We start from the raw sequence: 27181 nt of genomic DNA on the forward strand, positions 1-27181 counted from the left end.
AATAAGTTGTATAACTGTCAACTTATCTTCCATATTTTAAGATATAAGAACTTGTATCATTATTTAGCTAATAAAGTCGTCTTCATCCATCTTATACTCTGTATAAGAATAAATATGCTTCTGAGAACATAGGAGGCCATTTAGCCCACTGCAGACAATGCCCGCAGAGGTTGACAGATACCATCAGGATTACAATTCCCAATATGTTTTTCCCTCTGATCCACACATCTCCAGTGTCTCATGACAAACTGTCCACGCATGCTTTAGTTAAGTCTGTGTCGTATTGTGTTACCTCACCTTCTGCAGTTAATAATGCCAAATAGCAGTGGTGAGTTTCACTGAAGGTTGTGACTGGTATTCAAGTGCCTCCTGATGTAAGAGGATGACTTGGGTGAAGAGGTGTCAGCTGGCAGTTTAAACAGTGCAAATTCTGTGAAATATACTACATGGCATAAATACAAAGATATGAAATACAACACAAATAAATACCGTGAAAGTTTGATTTTACTGATAAGTAAAATGAAAAGAGCCCGTGTCTGCAGTGGGGGAGAGCGAGTGTCTGCAGTGGGTGGGGGGTGGGGGGGCGGGGGCGGAGAGCGAGTGTCTGTAGTGGGGGGTGAGAGCGAGTGTCTGCAGTGGGGGGAGAGAGCGAGTGTCTGTAGTGGGGGGTGAGAGCGAGTGTCTGCAGTGGGTGGGGGGGGGGGGGACGGGGGCGGAGAGCGAGTGTCTGTAGTGGGGGGTGAGAGCGAGTGTCTGCAGTGGGGGGAGAGAGCGAGTGTCTGTAGTGGGGGGTGAGAGCGAGTGTCTGCAGTGGGGGGAGAGAGCGAGTGTCTGTAGTGGGGGGTGAGAGCGAGTGTCTGCAGTGGGTGGGGGGGGGGACGGGGGCGGAGAGCGAGTGTCTGTAGTGGGGGGTGAGAGCGAGTGTCTGCAGTGGGTGGGGGGGGGGGACGGGGGCGGAGAGCGAGTGTCTGTAGTGGGGGGTGAGAGCGAGTGTCTGCAGTGGGGGGAGAGAGCGAGTGTCTGTAGTGGGGGGTGAGAGCGAGTGTCTGCAGTGGGGGGGGGGGCGGAGAGTGAGTGTCTGTAGTGGGGGGTGAGAGCGAGTGTCTGCAGTGGGGGGAGAGAGCGAGTGTCTGCAGTGGGGAGGAAGGGGGGGGCGGAGAGCGAGTGTCTGAAGTGGGGGGTGAGAGCGAGTGTCTGCAGTGGGGGGTGAGAGCGAGTGTCTGCAGTGGGGGGAGAGAGCGAGTGTCTGCAGTGGGGGGAGAGAGCGAGTGTCTGCTGTGGGGGGAGAGAGCGAGTGTCTGCTGTGGGGGGAGAGAGCGAGTGTCTGCAGTGGGGAGGGGGGGGGCGGAGAGCGAGTGTCTGTAGTGGGGGGTGAGAGCGAGTGTCTGCAGTGGGGGGAGAGAGCGAGTGTCTGCAGTGGGGAGGAAGGGGGGGGCGGAGAGCGAGTGTCTGTAGTGGGGGTGAGAGCGAGTGTCTGCAGTGGGGGGAGAGAGCGAGTGTCTGCAGTGGGGGGTGAGAGCGAGTTTCTGCAGTGGGGGGAGAGAGCGAGTGTCTGCAGTGGGGGAGAGAGCGAGTGTCTGCAGTGGGGAGGGGGGGCGGAGAGCGAGTGTCTGTAGTGGGGGGTGAGAGCGAGTGTCTGCAGTGGGGGAGAGAGCGAGTGTCTGCAGTGGGGGGAGAGAGCGAGTGTCTGCAGTGGGGAGGAGAGCGAGTGTCTGTAGTGGGGGGTGAGAGCGAGTGTCTGCTGTGGGGGAGAGAGCGAGTGTCTGCTGTGGGGGGAGAGAGCGAGTGTCTGCAGTGGGGAGGGGGGGGGCGGAGAGCGAGTGTCTGTAGTGGGGGGAGAGAGCGAGTGTCTGCAGTGGGGGGAGAGAGCGAGTGTCTGCAGTGGGGAGGAGAGCGCGTGTCTGCAGTGGGGTGGGGGGAGAGCGCCTGTCTGCGGTGGGGGGGGAAGAGCCCGTGTCTGCAGAGGGGGGAGTGTGTATTCCATTCTAATGCAAGGGAAATTCCAGGTGTGATTCATTAAACTCGGGTTTTAATATGCATAAGCACGATGATGGTTTTCTGTTGGTGCCAGACACCTGACTAACCAAAACAAAAGTTTGTCTGTCAATATTTTATTTTGACTAAAATAATTTCACAATGTTACAGGTTAGTGTGGTTGGCTTTGTTCACTTAAGGTGTAAATACAGCCTTGCCGATGTAGGAAGCATGCCATTGCATGAACCAAGAAATTAGGTTTGTGCGATACTAAAATTCTAGTAAGAAGAATTTGTAATTATAGGTTTAATTTGGAGGAAGTTGGTTGAGAACAAATAGAATGTCAGAGCACCTTACATAACTGGGATAAACTGGATTGTGTTCTTAACAACAATGAGCGTTCAGTGAAAAAGATTGAATCCTCAGAAAGGTCCAACTGTTTCTAATCTAGGTTGAAAAGATGGCCCTATTCAACATATATTGATCATTGATAGTCCAAAACAGCAGCTAAAATAGCTCTTGTGTTCAAAAAGTACTTCTTAACAAACACAGGAAATGGAACTGATAATAATAATCCTTACATTTGATATAGCGTCTTATCACGTCTTCGAGACGTCTCAAAGCGCTTCACCGAATATACTGTAAAGTGAATTGACTCTATATTTGTGGGAGAACTGTGGCAGCCAATTGTGCACAGCAATGTCTCACAAACAGTCATGGATTGAAGTGACCAATTCATCGTTAATATTTTTTTGAAGGTGTTATTACCACAGGAAAAGCAATCCACCAATCGACTAACAACCGGGTTCCTACTTACTACTAGGTAAACAGAGGCGTGTGGCGTAAGGAAACTTGCCCAACATTTCGCTCTACCTGGGATTCAAACCCAGGTCTATCGCTTGCGAGGCGAGTGCTCTAACCACTGAGTTACAGGTCTCCTACTAAGTTGATAATGGAGGATTTTGTCCTGTAAAGAAATAAGCAGTGAGTGCATGAACAAATAAGAGTAAGTTTGGGGAAATCTCCACTGTAAGTAACACATCATGATGGAAAACAACACATAGGATGTACCACAGTCTATTGACTCAGATTCAAGCTTGCTACCAATTGAGACAAGGTTCCCTAGACGAGATACAATTTACATGCCAAGGTGCCATTTAAAAATAATAATCTTTCATTTGGTATTGTGCCTTATCACAGTGTAAAAGTCTCAACCTCGTTCCAGGATTTGTGCTGTATAGTGACTGTATTTGTGGATGAACATGCTGCTCTTTTTCTAACAATCACTTATTATTCTCCATTGTCCATAAACAGAAGTGCAGGTTGATGGTGGAACAAAGAGTCTGTATTAATGCCAGTATGAAAATCTAGTACAAATGTTTTAAAATACATTGAACTAGTGTTTGAGGGGAAAAATACATAAATATAGCTTTGGAAAATTGGTGATTTTAATTGAGGTAGAATTTTAAACAAATTTGGCTTACTATAATTTTTGTCAGGTAATTTTTTGAGAAAATCATGAATGGCTCATAGCAAAAAATATTTTCAATAATTGTCTAAAAAATTACATTTAATGGCGCAAAACAATGTTTGAGTTCCCTTGTCTGAATTCACTAAAAGGCATTTTTCAGGTGTGCAATGGGTTAGAAGCATTCTTCTATTTCTGAAGAGCAGGAAACTGAGGCTACTTTTGTTGATCACCCTTTCAAAATGTCTTTGGTTCCCAGGAGAGTGATCTTGGAAAATCTTCACAGTGGTTGGTATTGCCTATTTCGTGTTCTTTCCCTGGAGGAAGTCACAGGACCCATGCCCCCTCCTCACACAATGCCTTTGACAGAATTACAACCACAATTATAGCTTTATATAGGGAACTGCCGAATGAAGTAACTCTGTGAAGATTAAAATAACTTGGATTAAAGTTCTTTAACCATTGTGAGATTGTGAAAGTGATTTAGTTTGTCACCCACTTACAATTGCAAAAGTTAGTCAGAAAACCACTAAAGGACCATAGAATTTTGAAGTTAGTAGACCAGACAAGGTTTTTGTTTCTTCAGGTAATGAAAAGTTTCATGCCCACGTGCTATAATTGATCTTCAGGGGGCAATGTAACCACAAACCTTTTCCAGTATTCTGTGAACTAAATTTAGATAGCACCAATGTCCTTTCATGCATAGGTAGACTTATCGATCACACAAGTGACATGACAGATCCCAGCAACAGAATATTCCATTGTGGAATTTATGCTGTGCATTTAAACTTACAGTTATAAAGTATTGTTCAAAAAAGTTACAAAAGATCATTTGATAAGCACATTGCATAACTCATTCAATTACAAAATAAGTTTACATTATTACAATGTAAAAGCAAAACCATTGATAATAGCACTGTAAAAATATTTTCAATTTACAAGCTGTGGAATTGAATTAGAACAGTGCAATTAACTTTCCTTTTGTACTGAAATAATCAATTATTAACGGTTCTAATTAAAAATGAATCAAAATGTAATTCAATTGAATTCAATGTACTCTCACCTTCTAGACTTTACAGCTAATTCTGTAAAGTCTTCACATCCTGTCAATGACTCAGTTTTTCTGGTAATTCTATAAGTATACTGTTGTTAACAAGTCCTGTAAGTTTCAGTAACCTCATTCACCCACTCCCAACAGTAGCATTTGGTTACAAGTGCCAGAACTCTTTATCTAAAGTGCTGCCTTTCAGAGCCCACTGATTAATAATTCTAGGTGATAAGCTCAGGTGTTACACTGAAGGGGGCTGTCTGAGCAACAGCTTCAAAAGTAGATAAAGCATAAAACAAGATCTGGATTGGTTTCAGAAGCTAGTAACTGATACCTTTTTACAAAATTGAAGTGCGACAAGAATCCAGTATGTACAAAGAAAACTACACCTTTACTTAAAACATTTCATTTCAAAACAAATAACACTGCCAAACAGTTGTGTGGATAGGAAGCCCTTTTCTTCAGGACACTTATATTATAGTGCACACAAGTGAATGTTTGCTGCTCTAAATTGTACTGATTATGCTTTAGAATGATTTTGTAAAAAAATGATACAGCACATATTTGTTAAGTATTAATATATCATTGCATAAGGCAACAAGGCTGCAGTCTGGTTCTGTTACTTGACAAGTCGTCCCTGTGAGACCTGGAACTGTAACTACTACATAATACNTTTTTTATAGTAATTTCAAAGACGATCAATGGCTTTGTTATTGTAGGAAAGGTGAGGAACTGACAACAACAGTGAGGAATGATTTTCATAGAATTAAAAACATTATATGTGTATGAGCCAAAGTGCAGCACTACATATATGATAGGGATGTGCATAATCCATTTCAATAAGTGGTAATATAGCTTGGTTAATGGTTAATTTTTGCTATGTTACACATTTTCTGATTAAAACATTTAATTTTACAAAAAGAGTAAAGGATTATTTAGGTAAAACCCTATCGCTTTTTGATAATTTATTAGATTGTAGCTTCCATTAAAATTATTTCACTAACATTTTCTTGCCTAATGCTGCCTGTCCCTTAAAGAATGATTGTTCAGTCTGAATTACTTAGTGAGATATCCTTAATATCATTGTTGCAAAACATATGAAGCTTATTTCTCGTTCTTATTTAATAATACAACAATACTTGCAGTTGATATAGTGCCTTAGAGACAATTCAAAGCACTTCACAGGATATACTGTAAAGTGGATTGATTATGTATTTTGTGGATGAACTCTGGCAGCTAGTTTGCACACAGCAGTGTCCCACAAACAGCCATGGCATGAGAGACCAATTTGTGTTTGGGGGGTTTGTTGGCTGGGTCGCCAGGAGAAACTAGCTTCTCTTTTCAAATAGTGCCTTGGGATCTTTAATTTCCACCTGAACAGGGCCTCGATTTAACGTCTCATCCAAAGGATGGCACCTCCGACAATGCAACACAATCCCAACACTGCAATAGAGCATCAGCTTAGATTATATGATTCCAAGTTCTGACATGGGGCTTCAATCCACAACCTTCTGACTCAGAGAGACAGTAATACAAATGCTGACACACAATTGCCACAGAAATGTTCAGTTTTAGTTGATTTAAATTCCAACTCAATTGCAGACTTGTCTCTCGCCGAACTGTGCCTAAAATTGTCGAAAATTATTTAAGCAGGGGAAGAGGGTGCATTCCATTTCCAGGCTCAGGGTAATTTCCATGTGTAGGTGGCATACATATTTGGAACTATCACTGGTTTGGATACTCTTAAGTGTTATGATGGATTTTGAGGAGTGCCAGGGCTGTGGCATTTGAAAAGAGTTTAAAAGGAGAAACTGAAGGAGTGAGAGAAAGAGGTGAACTGGTGATCATTTTGCGGAACTCAATGAATACTGGGAATCTTCCGACAGGCTTGAAATGGAAACATTTATTTTTTATATTTGAGAAGGTCACAAATATCAAATACAAAACTTGCACATATAGCGCCCTCAACGCTGGGCGGCATCTCAGAGCGCTTAACAATGGAGGTGGAAAAGTAGAGTTGAGTGTCATCCGCATACATGTGGCAGTTAACCCCGTGTCTGCGGATGACATCATCGAGAGGGCGCATATAGATGAAGAAGAAAAAGGGACCAAGAATTGATCCTTGGGGTGAAGTGCGAAGAAAAGTCACTTGCAGAAATGTAGTACTGGCGTAGGACTCGAACTAAGCGAGTGTGGTCCCACTGAGGTGGATAATGGAGAACAGGCGATGTAGGAGGATGGCGTGATCGACGGTGTTGAGCGTGCCGACACGCGGCAAAGCACAGACTCATGAGCCTGACCTCTAGAATCAGAAATAAAATAGAAGAAGCTTTAAGTAATCTGATGATAGTCAATACAGCTTCAGAAAATTTGACAACCTCTTAAACCTTTTTAAGGATTTAATAATATTAATCCTTACATTTGATATAGTTTAATATGCAAATTGATGTAGGGAAACTTCATCTTCCAATGTCCTGGGTTTCTAAAAGCTTTTGATAAGGTGCCACATGAGTGACTCTTTTTAGAAGTTACAGGGTAATGCTGTTAGAAGACACCAGCTTATAAGGCAGGTTTGCTTACAGGGCTTTTTAGCTTTTTAAGTTAGCATCCCAAATGCTAAAAAAAGGCCAACTTCCAAATTACAACAAAAAAGCAACTTGTATTTATACAGCGTCCCTCATGCAGGGCAGCTTCCCAGGGCACGACACCAGCTGGGGGTCGTTGGGGGGTTGTTCCAGAGCTTTAGGGCGTGTTAAATAAATTACCACCACAGACTCACTTCCTATGTGGTATGCATGTGCGATGGAAGAGGAAAGTGACAATAATGTCGCTTATTACGAGTTGTGCATTCACAGTATCTGTATGACTTGAAAATCGGCTATTTTTCTGCACTTTGTTATACTGCTGGACCTATGATATTGGACCAAAGTGACCTTATAATGGTTTGCTCTGTAATCTTAATGAGTGCCAAGGTTAGGACATGGATACATATTAGTAACAGCTACAATAGAACCTCAATTATCTTCCATTTTGTGAAAGAACAATAACATTTATATAGCGCCCTTTACTCAGGATAGCATCTTGGAGCCTTGGAGGAAAGATAATCACCTCACTGTGCCCTCACTCTGTTCTCATTGTGACAATGAAAAAAATGTTTTGTTTTGTTCTTACCAGGTAAAGCTCTTGCAAAAATTATATTTATTAATAACTTTTTAAGGTGGAAAGTTAATGGTATAAGTTATTCTCAACAACAACAAAATAAATTTTTATAGTGCCTTTCACATTGGGAGGACGTCCCAAGGCGCTGTACAATCAATGTTTCAGACCCGAGCTGGGGATCAGGATCGGGGAGGATGGAGGGCCGAGGGGGAAGGAGGGTGATCGAAGGCACAGTCGAAGAGGAGGGTCTTAGACAGGTCTTGAAGGAGGCACTGGAGGAGGCAAGGCGGAGGGACTGCGGGATGGAGTTTCAGAGGGTGGGGGCAGAATGGCTGAAGGCCCGCCCGTCAATAGTGGGGCGAGCGAGGCGGGGAACTTGAAGCAGGCTGGAGCCCACTGAGCGGAGGGAGCGGGCAAGTTGGTAGGGGGTTAGGAGGTCGCAGAGGTAAGGGGGAGCAAGACCATGGAGGGCTTTGAAGGTGAGAACTTGAGCTGTATCCTCCATGTGATGGGAAGCCAGTGGAGTCGGCCGAGGATGGGGATGATAGGGTCACAGAGCCTGGTGCGGGAGAGGACACGGGCTGCGGAGTTCTGGATTATCTGCAGCCTATCGAGGGAGGAGGTGGGGAGGCCGACAAGCAGGGAGTTTGTGTAATTGAGCTTGGAAGTTATAAAAGCATGTATGAGGGTCTCGGCGGCCGGATGTGTGAGACAGCAGCAGAACCTGGCGATGTTGCGGAGGTGGGGGAAGGCAAAGCGGGTCATGACATGGATGTGGGGTAGAAAGGATAGTTGAGGGTCAAATAAGACGCCATAGTTCAAATCATTATAACTGCTTTATAGCACAGAATCAAATGTATTTTTCTTGAGTGAAACAAATTGGATCAACTTATCAAAATTTAAAATGTAAAACTAGCTCATAATCTAGACTGACACAAAAGTACAGAACTGAACAGGTGCTATTTATTGGACCAGTCATCCTTACAATTGATGTGCTAGAAGACAACCCTATCTATTAAAACTACCTAAAACATTGGGGGGTGGGGCGGGGGACAGGGCACACAAAAGACCCTAAGGATAGATTTCACTCAGTCCTTTTTTCTTATTGAGCTAATCCGTATAACAATTGTTCAGTACAGCACTGAGTATTTTATTCTAGATTTTCAAAGTATGTTATCACCTAATAATTGCTGTGCAAGATACGATATCGTGGTCTTGGGTGTCTAATTCTGTTTTCGCACATTTCAGCCTTTAAACGAGAAACCGTTTATTCAGAAGCTGTTTCGACCACTCAGTCCAGATGGACAACCACACAGCCTTGGTGACTTGTTAAAAGAAGTGTTTCCTGCTGCTGTACCTTCTGACGGTAAGATTGTGATAACTTCAACAATCAAATAATTAATTCAGCATGTTGGATAGGTTTCTCATTTTACAAAATAAAAATCAAAAAATGGCATTTATATTGCGCCTTTCACATCAGGTGGAAGTCCCAATGATCTATTGATATTTGGATTTTATTTTGAATTATTAGTTTTAAATTGCAACATAACTTATTCTTCACCCTTGCTAACAATTGATTATTACAAGTGGAACATGAAAATCCTTAATTAAAATCTTCATTGCCAATTGCAGTCATGAAACCAAATCACTACAGTGTGAAAAGTTATATTCAGGATTCCGTTACACAAGTTCTCTTACCACTAAAGAAAATTTGATTTGATTTCTTATTGCTTTCTATCAAAGCAAGGTGATTTTTCTTATTAAAAACCTATATTTTAGTACTCTTATAAATTGTAGAGCCAACCATTTTCTCTCAACACAATTAAGCCTCCAGGTCAAAACAGTTTGTGTCGTGCTTCATTTATATTGCAGTTGATGTTGACTGCTGCCAATTTTGTGCAATAGAAATGAATCTTTGAGAGCATTGATTTGATTCCAAACCCGCTCATGAAACAACCTCCAGGAATTGCAAGTAATGTCATCAGTGCTTAACGTTTAAGCAATAGTGCTCAAACAGTCATTAATTTGAGCTGAGTTTGTACAAATGGTGAGAATCTTGAAGATTTCATTAATATTGAAACGTCGTTAATATTGCTGCTAATCAGAGAATTGATAACTGTTTTGCTGAGAAACATTTTTTTAAAAATCCAGTCAATTTATTGCCACTTTTTGGTTTCTCTATCTGTTTTTGTATTTATTTTTATTTCCTGTTTTCTTATTTTTTTGTTCAAATGCAATAAGGGAATTTGATGACTGCTCTGCAATAGCCTTGTACCTTGAGCATTTGCACAAAGGACCCCTGTTTCTAATTGCTTAAAATGAAAATAAGGCTTATTGCATACTAACTATCTCACTAATCAGGGCTGCCATTTCTCAAACTTTGAGATCACTGAAACATAATGTCTTAGCTTCAGCTGCAAATCTTCCCATTCATTGAAACTAAATGGAGAGGGTGGAGAGAAGTACAGAAAGCAGGAAACTTGAAGTGTCGATGTTATATTTCATTTTCTAGCCTTTGAACTTTCTTGAATACGGCCACCCTTTTGAAGTCTTTTTGCCTCTGGAGTGCTTTATTCTATAATTTGAAGAAGTATTTCTTTAAATCTTTCCCAGACATAAATAGATTTCCTCATCAGTTTTAGTTCCTTTTCATAATTCTTGAGTCGGGCCCCATATTTGTACATGTCTGTACTTCTAATGTTAACATTAAGTTTTGTCCTTCCAATTGAACTCTGTTGAAATCTACACTTATAAAGCTTTACAAAGCGGTAATTTTACTTTTATGGGTTTATTTCTAACAAACCATGTAAAAGTGGCTATCTTCAAATTGTTTCAAATTAAGATGGATATTAACATAATATAACAACAGCGACTTGCATTTATATAGCGCCCCTCAGGTAGGGTGGCGTCCCAGAGCACTTTTTGGTATGTAAGTACCAAAGAGGGAGTATTATTTAAGATAAACCTCTGATCATTGCACTAATATTCCTGGTCCATGCAGGTACTTAGCCCTGTTCTATATCCAACATGTCTCTCTGTAGGTTTCACTTAAAATTGTGATACATTTTAAACACTAGACCTGTTTAGTTTCAGTACAAAGATTTTTTACATAGAATGTACAGCACGAAAACAGGCAACTAGGACTAAATAGTGCATGTCGGCGTTTATACTCCACCGAGTCTTCGCCCATTTCTGACACCCTCCCATACTCTTCTACTCCCCTATCCTTCACTTGATGATTGAGTACATCTGCGTCAACCATTGCTTCAGGCAGCAAGTTTCACAGTCTCCCTACGCCCTGCGTGAAATAGTTCTTCTTAAATTATCTTTTGCGTCCCCTAGTCACTATCTTATATTTGTTTCCCCGGTTATGGACTCCCCAACCAGGGGAAAGTCTATTTATGTTAAACTTATCAAACCCTTTATAATTTTAAACATCTCTATTAGGTCCCCCATTAAAGATCTCTTTTATAATGAAAACAGGTCAATCCTGAACTTGTATTGATTTTGCATTTTTCGACTATTTGACTGATGTTTGGATTTGGTCTAGATTTAAGATAACATAAAATGTAGGAGCAGGAGTAGGCCATTTGGCCCTTCGAGCCTGCCCCGCCATTCAATCATGGCTGATCTTCTAATCTAACTCCAGCTAATAACCCGACCCTGCCTTATCCCATATCCCTTAATCCCTTTTGCAATAAGAAATCTATCTATCTCAGTCTTGAATATGTTCAAGGACTGAGCTTCAACAGCCCTTTGGGGTAGTGAGTTCCATACATTCACCACCCTTTGAGTGAAGAAGTTCTTCCTCAACTCAGTGTGAAAGGGCTGGCCTCTGATTTTAAGGTTGGGACCCCTGGTTTTAGTTTCTCCAACCAGGGGAAACAATCTCCCACTATCTACTCTTTGATGATCTTATAGGTTTCTATAAGATCCCCTCTAATTCTTCTATATTCTAGAGAATATAGGCCCAAATTGGTCAGCCTATCCTCGTAACTCATCCCCTTCATCCCTGGTACTAACTGAGTAAATCTACGCTGCACCCCCTCCAAGGCAAGTACATCCTTCCTTAAATAAGGAGACCAAAACTGGATGCAGTATTCCAGGTGTGGTCTCACCAGGGCCCTATACAGTTGCAGCAAGACTTCCCTACTCTTATACTCTAATCCTTTCATAATGAATGCTAACATACCGTTCGCCTTCCTAATTGCTGCTGCGCCTGCAGACTAACTTTCTGTGATTGGTGTACAAGGACACCCAAGTCCCTCTGGACGCTAACACATTTCAATCTCTCCCCTTCTAAAAAATAACCTGCTCTACTGTTTTTGCTACCTAGGTGGATGACTTCGCACTTCCCTACATTATACTTCATCTGCCACCTACCTGCCCAATCACCTAACCTATCTATGTCCTCGCTGCATTTTTTTAATGTCATCCTCTGTGTTGGCACTTCCTCCTAGTTTTGACAATCTGCGATGACAATCTGCAAATTTAGATATATTAGCTTCGATGTCCTCATCTAGAACGTTGATGTAAATGGTAAATAGCTGAGCCCGAAGGACTGATCCCTGTGGCACTCCACTAGTCACATCCCGCCAATCCGAAAAGGACCCATTTATCCCTACTCTTTGTTTCCTACCTGTTAACCATTCCCCAATCCATGTTAATATGCTCCCCCCAATTCCATGGGCCCTTATCTTTTGGATTAACCTTTTATGCGGCACCTTATCAAATGCCTTCTGGAAGTCCAAATAGACCACATCCACTGATTCACCTTATCTAGTTTACTGGAAATGTCCTCAAAAAACTCTATAAGATTTGTCAAACATGACTTCCCTTTTGTAAAGCAATGTTGACTTGGCCTAATTATATTGTGCTCCCCTAAATACCGCACTACGATTTCTTGTGATTAACATGGGTGTTGATCTCTAGTTTGATGAAAAGGCTTGTGCCATTCAAACATATTCTTCGTCATAGCAGTGATATAATGCGTAGAATATTGCAATAAATCATTGAACGTGAAGCATGTTGTATGTAATGTTTTGAAATTTGTTTCTAAACAAATTAAATGGCAACATACAGTTTTGAATTATATAAAAAGGGATACTCTGCTGTTAAAATGTTGACTAATAATTTTTCAGTAAAGGAAGGCATTGCACAGATGAAAATTAGTCAAAGTTCTACCTGTTCATTTAATAAGATTAAAATAATTTACTTTATGCAATATGGTAACAGTTTTCTTTTTGAGTATACTACTTGAAACGTAATAGTAATATTCCTTCCAATTGATATAGCAGTTATAATGTCAGAATATTTCAAAGCACTTCATAAATAACTGCTGTTGTGATTCGTGACTGTGTATTTCTACGCACATACAGTCACTAATTTGCGTGCAGCAAGGACCCACAAATAGCTATAAACAACAACAAAATTACATTTGTATAGCGCCTTTAACGCCGGGAGGACGTCCCAAGAAATGCAAAACATTATATATAGTAGGTTACCAAATTAACTGGGGAATTTTGGCCAGCATGTCAGGATAAACTCCATTCTCTTTTTCAGTAGGTTATGGGGTCTTTAATGTACTTTTATTATTATTATTATTACTTGAAGAGGCAGATGGGACCAGAATTAACATCTCATCTGAATGACAGCACCTCCAACAATGTGGTGCTTCTTTAGGATGATACAAGGAAGTTTCCCAAATTATGAGCTCAAGTTCGAATCCAGAGGAGAGAATGTTTCTAACTGAGCCAATCGGCACCTATACTCTTTTCTGATGGCGACATTGTATAAAGGTTTTTCTTGTCTACTGTCTTTATTCACTATGAAAGACATCAGATATTACTGTCAGCCTAGCTCTTGCTTTGTTTAGAAAGTTTCATAAGAATGTTTTCAGCAGAGAAATAGGTAATTTAGCCCATCAAGTCTGTGCGTCTACCACTGTTTTTAATCTGTCTTCTGAGTTGATAAATTCAGACCTGTTTTAAAAAGGACAATTGAAAATAGGTTTGATTCACAATTTTAAGCAGGAGAGTCCAGGGAAAACTCCTTTTTTTAACATTACAGTTATGGCTTTTATTTTCTATCTCAGAAATGTTGGACAGTGTTTTAATAGTTGAAAAAAGGTTTTAGTACCATGTGTTCTTTCAAAATTAATTAGTTTTTCATATTTTTTTTAAATTGTAAAATTATGAATATGTTCTTGTACATTTGACACCTTGCTTTGGTTTATGAATTTTTTCACATGGTTATAAACTTAGAAATAATAATAATTCTTAATCATTACATTTGAAATACTTCTTTCTCATCTCAAAGAGCTTCACAGCATAAACTGTAAAGTGGAGTGATTGTATTTTGTAGGCAAATGCAGCAGCTAATTTGCACCCAGCAGTGTTCCACAAACAGCCATGAAGTGAATAACCAATTTTGTTTGGGGGATTGTTGGCTAGGACTCGAGGAGAAACTGCCTTATCTTTTCAAATAGTACTGTGGAACCTTTAACGTCCGCTTGAACAGGAATACAGGATCTTGATTTTTAATGTCTCCTCTAAAGGATGGCACTGACACCACACTGTCAGCACTGCATTTGGAACGTCAGAGTTGATTATGAGTTGCACAAGCTTCAGAGGCGAGAGTGCTACTAAATGATTCAGGCTGATGTAGGCTAAAATGTTTTTGTGCATTCATTAACCTAAATAACTTTTTATTCAAAGTATGACAGTTTATAACCAGGGATATTTAGTTAATAAGGGAGAATAAAATACAATACAAAATCACATTTGTAAAGCACCTTTCATGTCGGGAGGACATCCCAAGGTGCTGAACAGTCAGGGATTAGGACCCGAGTGGGGGGAGGGGGAGGTTGGGGTTTGGGATCAGAGAGGGTGGAGGGCAGAGAAGATAGGAGGGTGGCCGAAGGCACGGTTGAAGAGGAGGGTCTTGAGGCGTGCCTTGAAGGAGGCAAGGGAGGGAGCGAGGCGTAGGGACGAGAATAGGTTGCTTGGCTGCAACAAAATCAAGTAAGATGTCTGAATAAAGCAGAGACCGTTTATAACCTGAAGCCGAAGATTGTGATGTACAGTTCTTCACCTACTCCTCGATATCTGGTTTGCATTCATAACCAAAATCCAAGTGTAATTGATTTTGTGAAGACCCAATATTTTTTGCTGTTTTTAGAAGTATTTCAACATCTTGGCGGGCACTGAATAACCTATCACAGAAATCTTTGGTGCGTGTGTTTGGCTTGTCATTGGTTAAAATTTCAGAATTGTTTTGAAGAAATTTCTTTGTGTAAGAATATAGGAAGCATGGATTAATCTTGAAAGCCTTGAAAAAATTATTATCGATTTTTTAAAAAATTAATTAAACCATCCATCAAATTGTGATCAAGTTCGCTTCCTACATCTCCTTAACATTGCCCACCTTCACCACTACCTCGCCTTCCCACGCCTTTTGAGAATCAAGATCAAAATGCTCGTCCTTTGAATTCAAGATCCTCTTCCTCACTTTGAAATCCCTCCGCAGTCTTGTCCTTCCCTGCCTCTGCAACCTCATGCAACCTTTCAGGCCTGGTACACAACCTTGGCATCAGGTTCGATCCCCAATTGTCCTTCCTCCCCACATCCGGTCTCTCACCAGCACAGCTTTCTTCCACCTCCGACGCATCGCCCGTCTCCGCAAGTACCTCTTTCCAAAGGCCACTGAAACCCTAGTCCATGCCTTTGTCACCACTAGCTGGACCTCTCTAACGCCCTCCTCACAGGTCTCCCATCCACCACCATCCATAAAATCCAAATCATCCAAAACTCTGCTGCCCGCATTCTCACCTGCACAAAACTACGTTCCCCGATTACCCCAGTCCTTGCCAGATTGCACTGGCTGCCTATCCCAGAAAGGATCGATTTCAAGATCCTCACCCCTGTATTTAAATCCCTCCACTCCTCTGCACCCCCCCTACCTCTCTGACCTCCCCTCTCTCCTCAAAACAGTACCGGTTGCCTTCGTTCCTCCGGGTCTGTCCTCCTCCGAGTCCTCCTCTCCACCCTCGGCGGCCGTGCCTTTAGCCACTATGCCCCGAGGCTCTGGAATTCTCTTCGCTTTGCCCCCTCTCTTCCTACTTTCAGGTCCCTACTGAAGACCTTTCTTTTCGACCGCGCCTTTGGTCACCTTCCTCCCCCTCCCCCTGGCTCGGCCCCAGTATTCGTTACTGACTGTGAAGCGCTCTAAGATGCCGTCCGACATGGAGGGCGCTATATAAATCCAAGTTGTTGTTGTTGGTGGTTGTCCTTCTGTTCACTGGCCTGCTTCATGTCTCCATCCCATTCGTCTCCGCTCCCTGGAACTCCATCCTAGAGTCCCTTTGTTTCGTCCGTATCTCCCCACTTTCAAAACCCATCGAGACCTATCTTTTTGACCATATTTCAGTCACCTCCCCCCCACAACCTTTCTCAGCCTGTGCATAGATGTGCAGGTGAGAAGGTATAAATTATGCTCTGCTATAAAACGGTTGTGGAAACACTTTTGAAGAATTTACAATTGGTCAGGGTGTTATTACTGCTTGGAAAGCTGTAGTTTATGATGTTTATACCAGGTTGTCTGATAAATTATTATGCCCACTGGTGTATTATGGGGATGGGAACTACAAACCTAGATTATGCGTTTCTTAGAACATTACCTTTATATACTTAACAGAAAATTATCTGTTTTATTCAGTGAACAACATTAGTTCATGGCTGTTTCTGGTCTTTCCTGTAGAGCAAATTGACTGTCACATTTGCCTATAGATTGTCACTATGCATGATAGCAGTTACCAGTCAAGTACTTTGGCATATATGAATATTGTTGGAGTTGCATCAAATTCTGGATTAGTTTAATTGTTTGCCTTGTCCTGTCATTCCTGAAATAGCTTTTAACCGTGTTCTTTGTGCCAATTGCACATAAATTAGCTAATAATTCTTACATTTGATATAGGGCTTTAACACATCATTGAAACATCTCAAAGTGATTCACAGATAATGTATAGTCACTATATTTTGTATATACAAGATCAGACACTTTATCTTATACTGACTGTTCACACTTTATTGAAATCATGATTTGTATAGCCTGAGCGCATGCATACCTTAAATACATGTAAATAAATTGTAGCATTGCAGCCAAGTTGACTTGAATAAGAGCCTAATCGAATGTTGGACATGAGGATAGTGTGTGTGCTGATATGTAGCGTCATACTGTAATTTATTTCGGGTTCCCACATGACATAATATCCCTTGGTGGTAAAATATTATGGTGGAAGTCTGAAATTTTTAACCACATTTAGATGAAAGGTAATATGCCACAGCTGTTAGATGTAAAGTGCTAAATAACTTGGATTCAATACAGTAGATTTCCCACGTAAGTTGAATAGTGTTGAATCAGTAGCAGGTTTATGATATCAAACACTAGAAAGCTAATATGATAGAGTGAACTGTCATACCCAGTTTCCAGCCAATTATTTGACTAATGGGTACTCTGGGATTGAGGATTAAATGTGAAACAAAAAAATGAAAAGCAAAGCAGATGGTTTTATGGAAGCAAAGCAGGATATTATTATATATTAGCAAGCTAAAGTGGCTGTAAAATGTTTCATAATAGTTCGGCAATAACTGTTTGTCTTATTTTGCAGAATGTTATTTAAAAAATTGTTAGTACTCTTACAGTAGTCTTACACAATATGGATGGCTAGTTATCTATACTGCACTGTTAAAATAGATTAAAAATTCTCCATTTCACTCCATGTTATAAGAGGACAGTACACACTAGAAAAAGCTGCTTTCTTCAATAGGGGAGAAAAAGTTCAGAGAAATTGAAAGAAAATAAAGTACATTTGAGGTGGTCGGGCATTGGTTGGTTGACCCCAGCTCGGGTCTGAAATGCTGTAGACTGTCCAGCGTCTTGGGACATCCTCCCAACATGAAAGCCGCTAAACATATGTAATCTTCTTGTTGTTGTTTGATCACAACACATTGCTGAAAGAATTACATTACAGCGTATACGGTGCAGTACAGATGATACAGAATAATTACAAACTTCACAAAGTGTTTTGTAGACTGGCTACCTTTTTTGACCAGAATGATGTTAACCCGTTGTTCGACCATTGGAGCCATTGCAGGCTTAATCCTGTCTTTTACCCATTGTCACTCTGAATAGCAATCCAAAGTAGGAATTCTGGCTGCTGAGCTCCACAGTTTTGAAGGCAAGCTTATCATAGCTGCTAACAATTAAAATCCGTAAACATTTTCAATTAATTTCTCAAGTTGAATTTTTTATATGGAATTTGAGATAGTCTGGGGTGAATTGCAGATGTTCATAAAGTTCCTATATTGCCATGCATGTACAAACAAGCCCCAACCTAGCAAGAGACCAGAAACACATCTGTAATTGATCCTCTGCCCATGTGTTTTTTATATTGTATATGAGTTGCATTCTCCCTGGTTCTTTTTAGAAATGGTAAGTGGTGAGAAAGTCAATGAAGAACAAAGGATGTGCAATGTCATAATTACACGAGAACAGCTAACATCTTTAGCCGGAGGATTTATAAGAAAAATCTGTAGTTTTTGAGCTGTGAGCATAGTTATACAGATGTCATTTTCAAAGATCAGCAGACTGAACTAGCTTATACATATAGTAAAATGGATGTCAAACTCGAATACTTTTTAGTTAACACAGATATTATTTTATTCTTAATTCAAAATTCTAGTAATAATTCTGTAATGTTCTGTCTACAATACCTCACTTACATTGGTGATCTCAGACCAGTATATTGCTTCAGTAGTATAGATATTGTACAGATGGATATTGCAGGTCATTATTATGCAAGTCATCTGGGTAGTGCTTCAAGGCACTGTTGATAATGAACCAACTAGCCTGGCTTGTCATCAGGACTTAGAGGAACAGAACAGTCACTGGACATTGGATTCTTCGTTTACACGGTTTATCCTGCCAGCCAAAACTTTTAACAGTTTTTTTTTGGTTAAGCTGCTTGCGAGGCAAACAGCAGGAAGTTAGCCTGTGGTAAGCTTGTTTTGGCTTGTTAAGCTTCAACAGTATTCCAATGCACACTCTGAGGTCCCCAAGTTTTGGATGCTAAGCTTTCCAGAAGAAGTGCCAAATAGAAACCATAAATATTTGGAACTCTGAGCAGTTTGGTTTGAAACTATGAAGTATTAAGATGGGTTTTCATGTGTGTCAGATATATGGCTTAGAAATTTCCATGGATGGAACTCTGTTTGGCTTTGAAACTCTTAAACATAGTGATGGGTTACGGAGTTTGTCAGACACCCATCTGACCAAAAAAAAATTGAGGATTGACATAGGACCAATCCTCTATTGGCATTTCAGTGAATCCACATAGTGGTGTTAAAGATATTCATGCATGATATAATTGGTGCAAGCGACCATTCTTTAATTAGAACAAATTGTATTAATATAAAACATATCAAGTAAAAGGTTGCCTCAAAATGGATAAATACAATGTACTGCATGTAGGTAAGAATAGGAAACACATGGATGGGATAGAACTTGCCAAAGAGAAGCTGAAAGTGACTAATTGGTGTTAGTTGACTAATTGCTCACCATGTCAAAACAGTTGAGGCAGCAATAAATAAATTTATTATAAATAATAGTAAATAAATAAGGCAAACAAAATACTGTTATGCACTCTGAGACGCCGTCCGGCGTGGCGCAAGCTATAAAATCCAAGTTGTTGTTGTTGATACTGCGCTATATTGCCAAATCAGTTGAGTTCAGATCCCCAGCTGAATGAGCACCTAGCATACTGCATACAGTACTGGTCGCCATGACTGACATAATGGGCAGCCAAAGCCCTAGGAGCAAATAGGATTGGGAAAATAAACTCAGAACAATACTTTCGGATGCACTGATACAGCAGAATAAGAGAACACGGATTTAGGGTTGCAAAGAGCAATTTCAGTACAGACACCAGGTATTGTAGCTCAGTGGTTAGAGCAGTCGCCTTGCAAGCGAGATACCTGGGTTTGATTCCCGGCAGAACAAAATGTTGGACATGTTTCCTTATTCCACACCCTCTGTTTACCTAGCAGTCTGTAGGAACTCGGTTGTTAGTTAATTGGTGGATCAGGATCACTTTTCCAGGGGTAATAATTCCTTCATTTAAAAAAATAATAAATTGGTCACTGCTTGTGGGTCTTCATGCAAATGTCTCTTATAATCTTGTGAAAGTGTTTGGCAATGTGGTGGACATCAAGTAGTGAAATAAAAATGTAAATTGATAATTAAAGGCACATTCGAAGAGAGGTGTTTTGAGAAGGTTTGTAAAGACAGGGAGAGAGGTAGCAAAGTAAGTAGTTTTGGAAGAGTGCCAGAGGACAGTGGCATTGAGGCTAAAGGCTTAGCAGCCTATAGTAAGAGTGAGAATTAGCGGAGTCAGAAAAGCATAGAATACAAACTGCACGTAAGACTGTAGAAGATTGCACAGTTGGTGGGGAGAGACGGGAGGAATTTCAAGACTAAGATCTTAAACACAATCCTTTGGGGTTTTGAGAACGAATAGAGCTTGGCAAGGATGTGGGTAATGGGTGTGTGGAGTTTTAATTCTCATCGTAAAACATGGTTATAATTCCTGTATGAATCTCAACAATCTTTATTTCTTAAGGTTGTAAGTGCCATTTCTGGTCAAAAGATGGTGATTTATGGAAGGGTTACATCATTTTGACTGAAGACAATTATTTGTGTTTATACTGCATGTTTGGCCACAATTCATGCAATACAAATAGAAACATAAAATCGCACAGGAGTTCGAGCACAGATGGCACAAAACTGGCCTCATAGTTCACTGCCAGATATTGCTGAAGCATCTTTGAACCTACCATCTCTCTCTCACACAGGCCGAATCTGCCGTCTACTCCTAGGCCATCCTGAGGTCTAAGTATAATCCCAAGGTCCTGTTTTCCATTAATCATCACCACTTCTGCGCGTCCCTTCAAGCATCCTTGGTCCTCAACTCAAATGCTAAGAAATAATTTCTCCCTATTAACTCCCATCAGAACCCTTCAGAATTTTAAAGACATTCATCAGGTCACCCCACAAACTTGTTTGTTCCAACAGAAACACTCTCAGTTCTTCCAGTCTATTAATGGGCCAAACCACTCATCCCTGGTATCATCCTAGTAAAGCTCCTCTACAAACTCCCCTCTATCGCCTTGACGTCTTTCCTAAAGTGGGGTGACCAATACTCAACACAATATTCTGAGGTCAAACTAAGGATTTATACACAATTTAGCATTACCTCTTTGGTCTTATATTCTCTACCCCTATTTATGAAACTTTTTATGAAAGCTTTTTTGACAGCTTTGTCCTTCTGCCTTCCCTTCTTTAAGGATTCATGTGCACTGACCTCAGGTCCCTCTGCTCTTACACTGCTTTTAATATTTTACTACCTAACATTTACTTGTTCTTATTCTTCCTCCTAAAATGTATGTAACCTCACAATTGTCTTCAATATGTTTAGTATATATTGAGATGTGTGGTTTTTATCAGTGTGTTTTTGAGCATGGTATGCAATCTTCTAATTCTTCATTTGCATTTTATACTTTTTAGGTCTGTTTACGTGACTGAAAGTGGAGCTGTTAGAACAGTTACAAACTGCAGCTGTATATGCTGCGCACAGGTGTCTGTTCTTGGAGCTTCACTTGTCATTTCAGTAATAATGATCTAATCTGAGGAAATGAATTACATGTTTAATGAAGTTCAGTTGGGTTTACTGGTTAGGAGAAATGCAAATAATCTACAAAGCTAAGATTGTTAATAAATGGGATTTCTAAAACAGTATTTTGAAGCTGTATAATAATTGAGAAATAACTTCAATTAGGAATTTAGAAACATTTGAATTTTCAGCACAAAAGTCCTTTGCGTCTGCGTCACTGCCACCTACNTTTTTTAAATCACCCTTTTTATATAGAAAAACAGATATTTACAGGAGAAATGCTGAATCTTCACCCATGTTGCTGTAGATAGAGCTACAAAACAATTATATTTTGGTCCTAAACTGGCATTCTTTCCACAAGAATAGCTTGGGTGAGAAATTGAAATACAACCCAGGTGTAAGTCGAGGTAAAACTTATAAAACCCAGGCTGAGGAAACCAACAACAACAACTTGCACTTATATAGCACCCGCCACGCAGAGCAGTGTCTTGGAGTGCTTATACCATGTGGTTTTATAACGATTTCCTAAAGTGCGGTGCCCAGAACTAAAAGCAGTACTCCCAACTGAGGCCTAACCAGCATTTTATAAATATTCAATATAACCTCCGGACTTTTGAATTCTATGCCCCTGTTTATAAAACCCAGTATCCCGTATGCTTTTTTAACAACTTTATCTACCTGTACTGCCACCTTCAGAGATTTGCTTATGTGGACCCCCAGGTCTCTCTGTTCTTTGCCCCCTTTAAGATTGTACCATCAGCTTATACTGCCTCTCCTCATTCTTCCACCAAAATGCAACACTTTGCATTTCTCCACATTAAATCTTATCTGCCACGTTTCTGCCCATTTTATCGATTGTCTAAGTCCTCTTGGAGTCTGGTGCTATCCTCCTCACCATTAACTACTTTTCCTAGCTTACTATTGTCTGCAAATTTGGAAATTGTGCTCCCTATATCCAGGTCCAGATCATTAATATAGATCAGAAAGAGTAGTGGTCCCAATACTGACCACTGAGGGACACCACTACACACCTCCCTCCAGTCAGAAAAGCAACTGTTTACTACCACTCTCTGCTTTCTGTCTCCCAGCCAATTCTGGATCCATGTTGCCACAGTCCCTTTAATACCGTGAGCTTCTGTTTTGGTTACGAGTCTCTTATGTGACAGTTTGTCAAATGCCTTTTGAAAATCTAGATAAACTACGTCTACTGCACTGCCTTCATCCACCCTCTCAGTCACTTCATCAGAAAATTCTATTAGGTTTGTCAGACACGATCTGCCTTTAACAAATCCGTTTTTATTTAAAATCTATTTGTTAATATCTTGCAGTTGCACTTCATTCAAAGAATGTAGAGTTATATTGAGTTAGGTAATCTGAAAGCAAAAGCCCTCCTTGGGATGTGGGAGGTAAGTGGAGTTTGGATATTCTTAAGTAAGCTGTTGGGTTTCTGAATGTGTTAGGATGACAAAAAAAGGTATGGTGTGAATTTATAGAATTAGTGGTTACTCTTAACTGAGTTGACCATTCCCATTCATCATAGTCTGAATAATCTCATTCATGATTGTTTGTACTCCCCTTTCTATTTTGTATAATGTTCTTATTTTGAACCTTATCAGATTTTGTTTTCCGAAAGGCAAACCAACCAAATTTCTGTCATCTGCTACTTGATAAAATCTGCAAAAAAGTAAATTCCATTAGATTTGTTTGATATTAATCCCTTTCATGAATCCATGCTGGTTCTTATTTACCTTTGGTCTCAATGAATAATTCTCATTAAATGTCGTAACTGAATCCAGTATTGATGTCAGTCTACATAGCCTGTAATGCATAGATACATACCTCTGTTCTTTTCTTGAACTTTGGGGTTACATTAACTATTTTCCGTTCTCATAGTATTATTCCTGCTTTGAAGGAACTGGAGACGCATTTGGTCAGAACACTGTTAACTTCTCTGTCAGATCCTTGTGTACTTGCATATGCAATCTAATTAGAGCCAATTGTTTTATAAATCTTCAATTTTGTATATTTCTTTGCTGATGTTTCTTTCTGAATTACTTCTGAAACTTTTGTAACACAATGAGACATACTAGTACAATGAAAATGGATTAAAATATACATAGAATGTCAGCATACAATCTTTTCAGGTTGTTTCTTGTCTGAGGAAGTTTCTGCTAATGAATTACCATTGACAGATCACGTAGCCAGAAAAGTGCTCAGTTGTATAGTCTACAGGAGACCCCTGTTATAGCGCCCTTAACTATATCTCTACCTCACTTACATTTGGGACCTATTGTTGACCTGTCCTAGCTGGAAGCACAATACACCAGCTTTCGATGCTATCTAGTTGGCTTTCTGTGCTAAAACAAAATAGTGAACTCACTTGATATCAACAATGCTTCCTGTGCATAGTACCCGTGTGCAGTATGCAGGAAATGAGTAGCACATACATTGATGTGAATGGTGATTTAATAACCCAGGAGACAAACATTTTTTACACGTTGCTTACAATTCAGCTGGTGAGAAATTGGGTGTAGACGATTGTGTTTTCCTGTAGTTCATCCATTGTTTTTTTCACACTAAATTTTCTCTGTCCATCTCCCTTTATGGTAGTTGACTCCTTTTTTTCTTTTATTTGGATACAGTTCTGCAAGATAACAGCACTTACACTTCCTTACCAAGTAACAATTCTTGCCACCCTTACTTTCATGAAGTTTTTTTTGTCTGATTCGTATTTTTCTCGCATGCTCCTGAGATTCAGCACAAGGTCTGTCTAACTGCAAGGTGGTGCATCTGTGTTAACTTGGATCAATCTCCTATTTGCTTCACTGTTTCACGGGCTCCACACCCCCAGAGAGTTGAGTTTAAGTTCCTCGTCTTCACTTTTAAAGCCCTTCACAGTCTTGCGCCTCCCTACCTTTGTGACTCACTAAAACATTACCATCCTGCCCGTTCCCTCTGCCTCGTCCCTTCCTTGCCTCCTTCAAGGTTCATCTCAAGACCTTCCTCTTTGACCGCGCCTTTGGTCACCCCACCTCCACTTCCAACCCTTCTTGGCCCCCATCACACTGGAAGGTCTCAGACGTCCTCCCGACGTGAAAGGCGCTCTATAAATGCAATCTTGTTGTTGTTGTTGTTGTTGACTGCAACCTCCAACTCAGGTGCAAACCCTTGACTGTCCAGTGCCTTGGGATGTCCTCCCAACATGAAAGGTGATATATAAATGCAATTACATTTTTTTAAAACATGCAATGATTTTTAAACTGTTTTATAAGGAGAAAAATTTGGAAATTCGCTTCTAACTCCACACCCATCCTATTACAAATGAATAATTCTTGCATTTGGTATAGCATCTTATTGTGTCAAAACATCTCAAAGCACTTCAAAGTTTTTGCTGTAAATCATTGGGATTATGTATTTGTAGACTAACACAGCAGCCAATTTACAGCAGTGGCCCGTAAACAGCCATGAAGTGAATTACCAATTTTATTTGAGAGATTGTTGACCAGGATACCAGGAGAAACTCCCTTTATTTTTGAATAATGCTATGGGATCTTTATCGTCCAATTGAACAGACAGACGGGACCTTGGTGCAACATCTCGTCTGAAGGATGGCACCTCTGACAATTGAGCATTCCCCCCAGTATACATTGAAGTGTAATATCTGTTTATCAGATGAGATGTTGCTCAGGGGACGCTAAAGAACTTTTGATACAAAAAATGAAGTTGACAAATATAGTATTTGTTGATTCTTTTTTCGTAAATATTTTTAAAGTGTTCCCACCACTCAAGTTTTTTTTAACACTTCCTCTAAACTTACTATTTCTTGGCCTTGAGCATCAGCTGGCATCTCGGACTTTGCTCACATGACAATTATTTATGTGTGATGGTGAGTTTCAGTAAACTATTTGGCCATTGGGCCTCATCCTCACTTTCAAGGCCCCCATGTCGTTGCCTCCTCCTACCTCTCTGACCTGCTAACCCTCTATCAATCTGTCCGTTCCCTCCGTTCAGCAGGCTCCAACCTGCTCCATGTCTCCCGCCTGACCCGCCCTACCATCAGCGGCTGGGCTTTCCGCTTCTCTGCCCCCACCATTTGGAATTCCATCCCACAATCCTTTTGTCTTGCTCCCTCCCTCAAGCTCGATTCAAGACCCTCTTTTTCAATTGTGCCTTCAGCCGCCCTCCAGCTCTCTGGGACGACCTCCCGACGTGAAAGGCGCTTTGCAAGTGTAATTTTGTTGTTGTTGTAGGTGTAGATCATCTCAAGACTGCTGTAATATCTTGGCTGCCTCCTTTGATTCCACAGTACACGCTAGCTTGGTTTCGATCCAAATGTAATCTTGTTGTTGTGTTCTGAAAGGCCCTATACCAAATGCAAGGATTATTATTTTTATTCCTATTTAGATCTGGCTTAGAAACACTCTTTGAAGATGCCTATAGTGCCTATAGTGACTTCTCCCTCCTTCCTCTCTTGCTCTGCATCTAACACCATGTGAAGCGCTTCGAGATGTAATCTTCCGTGAAGAGTGTTGAATAAATGCAAGTTGTTATATCTGACACAAAAAAGTGCTTAATTTTTCATAATGTACACAAACTATATAAAACTGCTCCCATCTTATAGAGTTATAGAACCTGTAGTTTTCTTGTGCTTAAAAACTGCGCTTACTGTAGTAAACATTTTGTAAGAACATATATATTCATTGTAATATATTGCCTAAGACTGTCTTTCAAATTTTAAAAAAAGTCAGTTGTTGCCTTTGTGCTGCTTGGGAATACCTTGGGATGTTCTCCTGACGTCAAAGGCTCTAATCAAATGTAATTTGTCGGTGCTGTGGATCAGACCATATAAGCTAAATTTTACGAATCTATTTTTATTTGAACTATAAAAACCAAATCATGACTTTTTAAGTTAAATTGTACTCATTATTTGCTTGCAATCAATAAAAACAGTATTGACAAACTGTGCAACAAGGTACCATTATTGATGATAAAGGTTATTGTTCTCCTCTTGCCTTACAATGCTGTGGAGTTGACACCAAAACTATTTTTTTTGCTGATCCAGTATAAATCTAAAAGGCATCTAGGATAACATAGGCCTTTAACTAGTTGACCTTTTGAAAGAAGAAAAGAGAAAGTAGTATTTATTTTTAATGCATCGTATGCAGACCTGCACTAAAGCTATCCTTGTAAAATTTGATACAAATTTCTTTAATGTGTACCCTGTTGGGGTTTGCATTTTTATGATAAACAACACTCCATTCTGTTCGTTATCACAGGATGAAAGCTCTTGAACTTTGTATATAGATTTTACTGCTACATCATGTACTGCTCGTAAGATTGAGATCTCATTCACCAGGAAACATTAGGCCAAGTTTTCTTTCAAGATTAATTGCCCTTTTAAATTGAGTGTTTGATGTCTCCCTTTGGTGTATCCTGACTGGTTAATCCTCTTTTGACCTGACCCACTGGCTATTACTGCAATTGCTATGGCAAAATCTTTCACCCTGATGTATGCGCTGAAGACGTCAGCCTGTGGTTTTTGTGTAGATGGATTCAATTAAATAGATGTTTACTGATGAATAGAATAAAGGTTAAGGATTTGTCAGACCTAAACAAACTGTCCAGACTTTTAAGTCAGCTATATGGATTGTCTGGTATTCTGTTTTCAATTTACCAGTAATTTTGAAGAATATATAAGGGAAAACATTTTGGGCAAGTCTCGACTCCTGCCCTAAACATTTTTCTGTGTTCAATTTGTGACATTTCTTATGAGTTCAGCTTTTCCATTAGTAAGAATTGGAAAGCT

The 27181-nt window shown here is 40.2% G+C and overlaps 1 protein-coding gene across 4 annotated transcripts in view; it reads left to right on the top strand.

Moving 5' to 3' along the window:
- LOC121851365 (autophagy protein 5-like) overlaps window positions 1–27181 on the top strand; it is a 165973-nt gene that overhangs the window by 44753 nt on the left and 94039 nt on the right. For all 4 annotated transcript variants that reach the window (XM_042345211.1, XM_042345210.1, XM_042345212.1 and 1 more), the window contains exon 7: window positions 8898–9015. In XM_042345211.1, the coding sequence (XP_042201145.1) occupies window positions 8898–9015 (118 nt within the window). The remainder of the gene's footprint in view (window positions 1–8897; window positions 9016–27181) is intronic.

The sequence above is a fragment of the Callorhinchus milii genome, unplaced genomic scaffold (assembly GCF_018977255.1).
Source record: "Callorhinchus milii isolate IMCB2004 unplaced genomic scaffold, IMCB_Cmil_1.0 Scaffold33, whole genome shotgun sequence".
Taxonomy (NCBI): Eukaryota; Metazoa; Chordata; class Chondrichthyes; order Chimaeriformes; family Callorhinchidae; genus Callorhinchus; species Callorhinchus milii.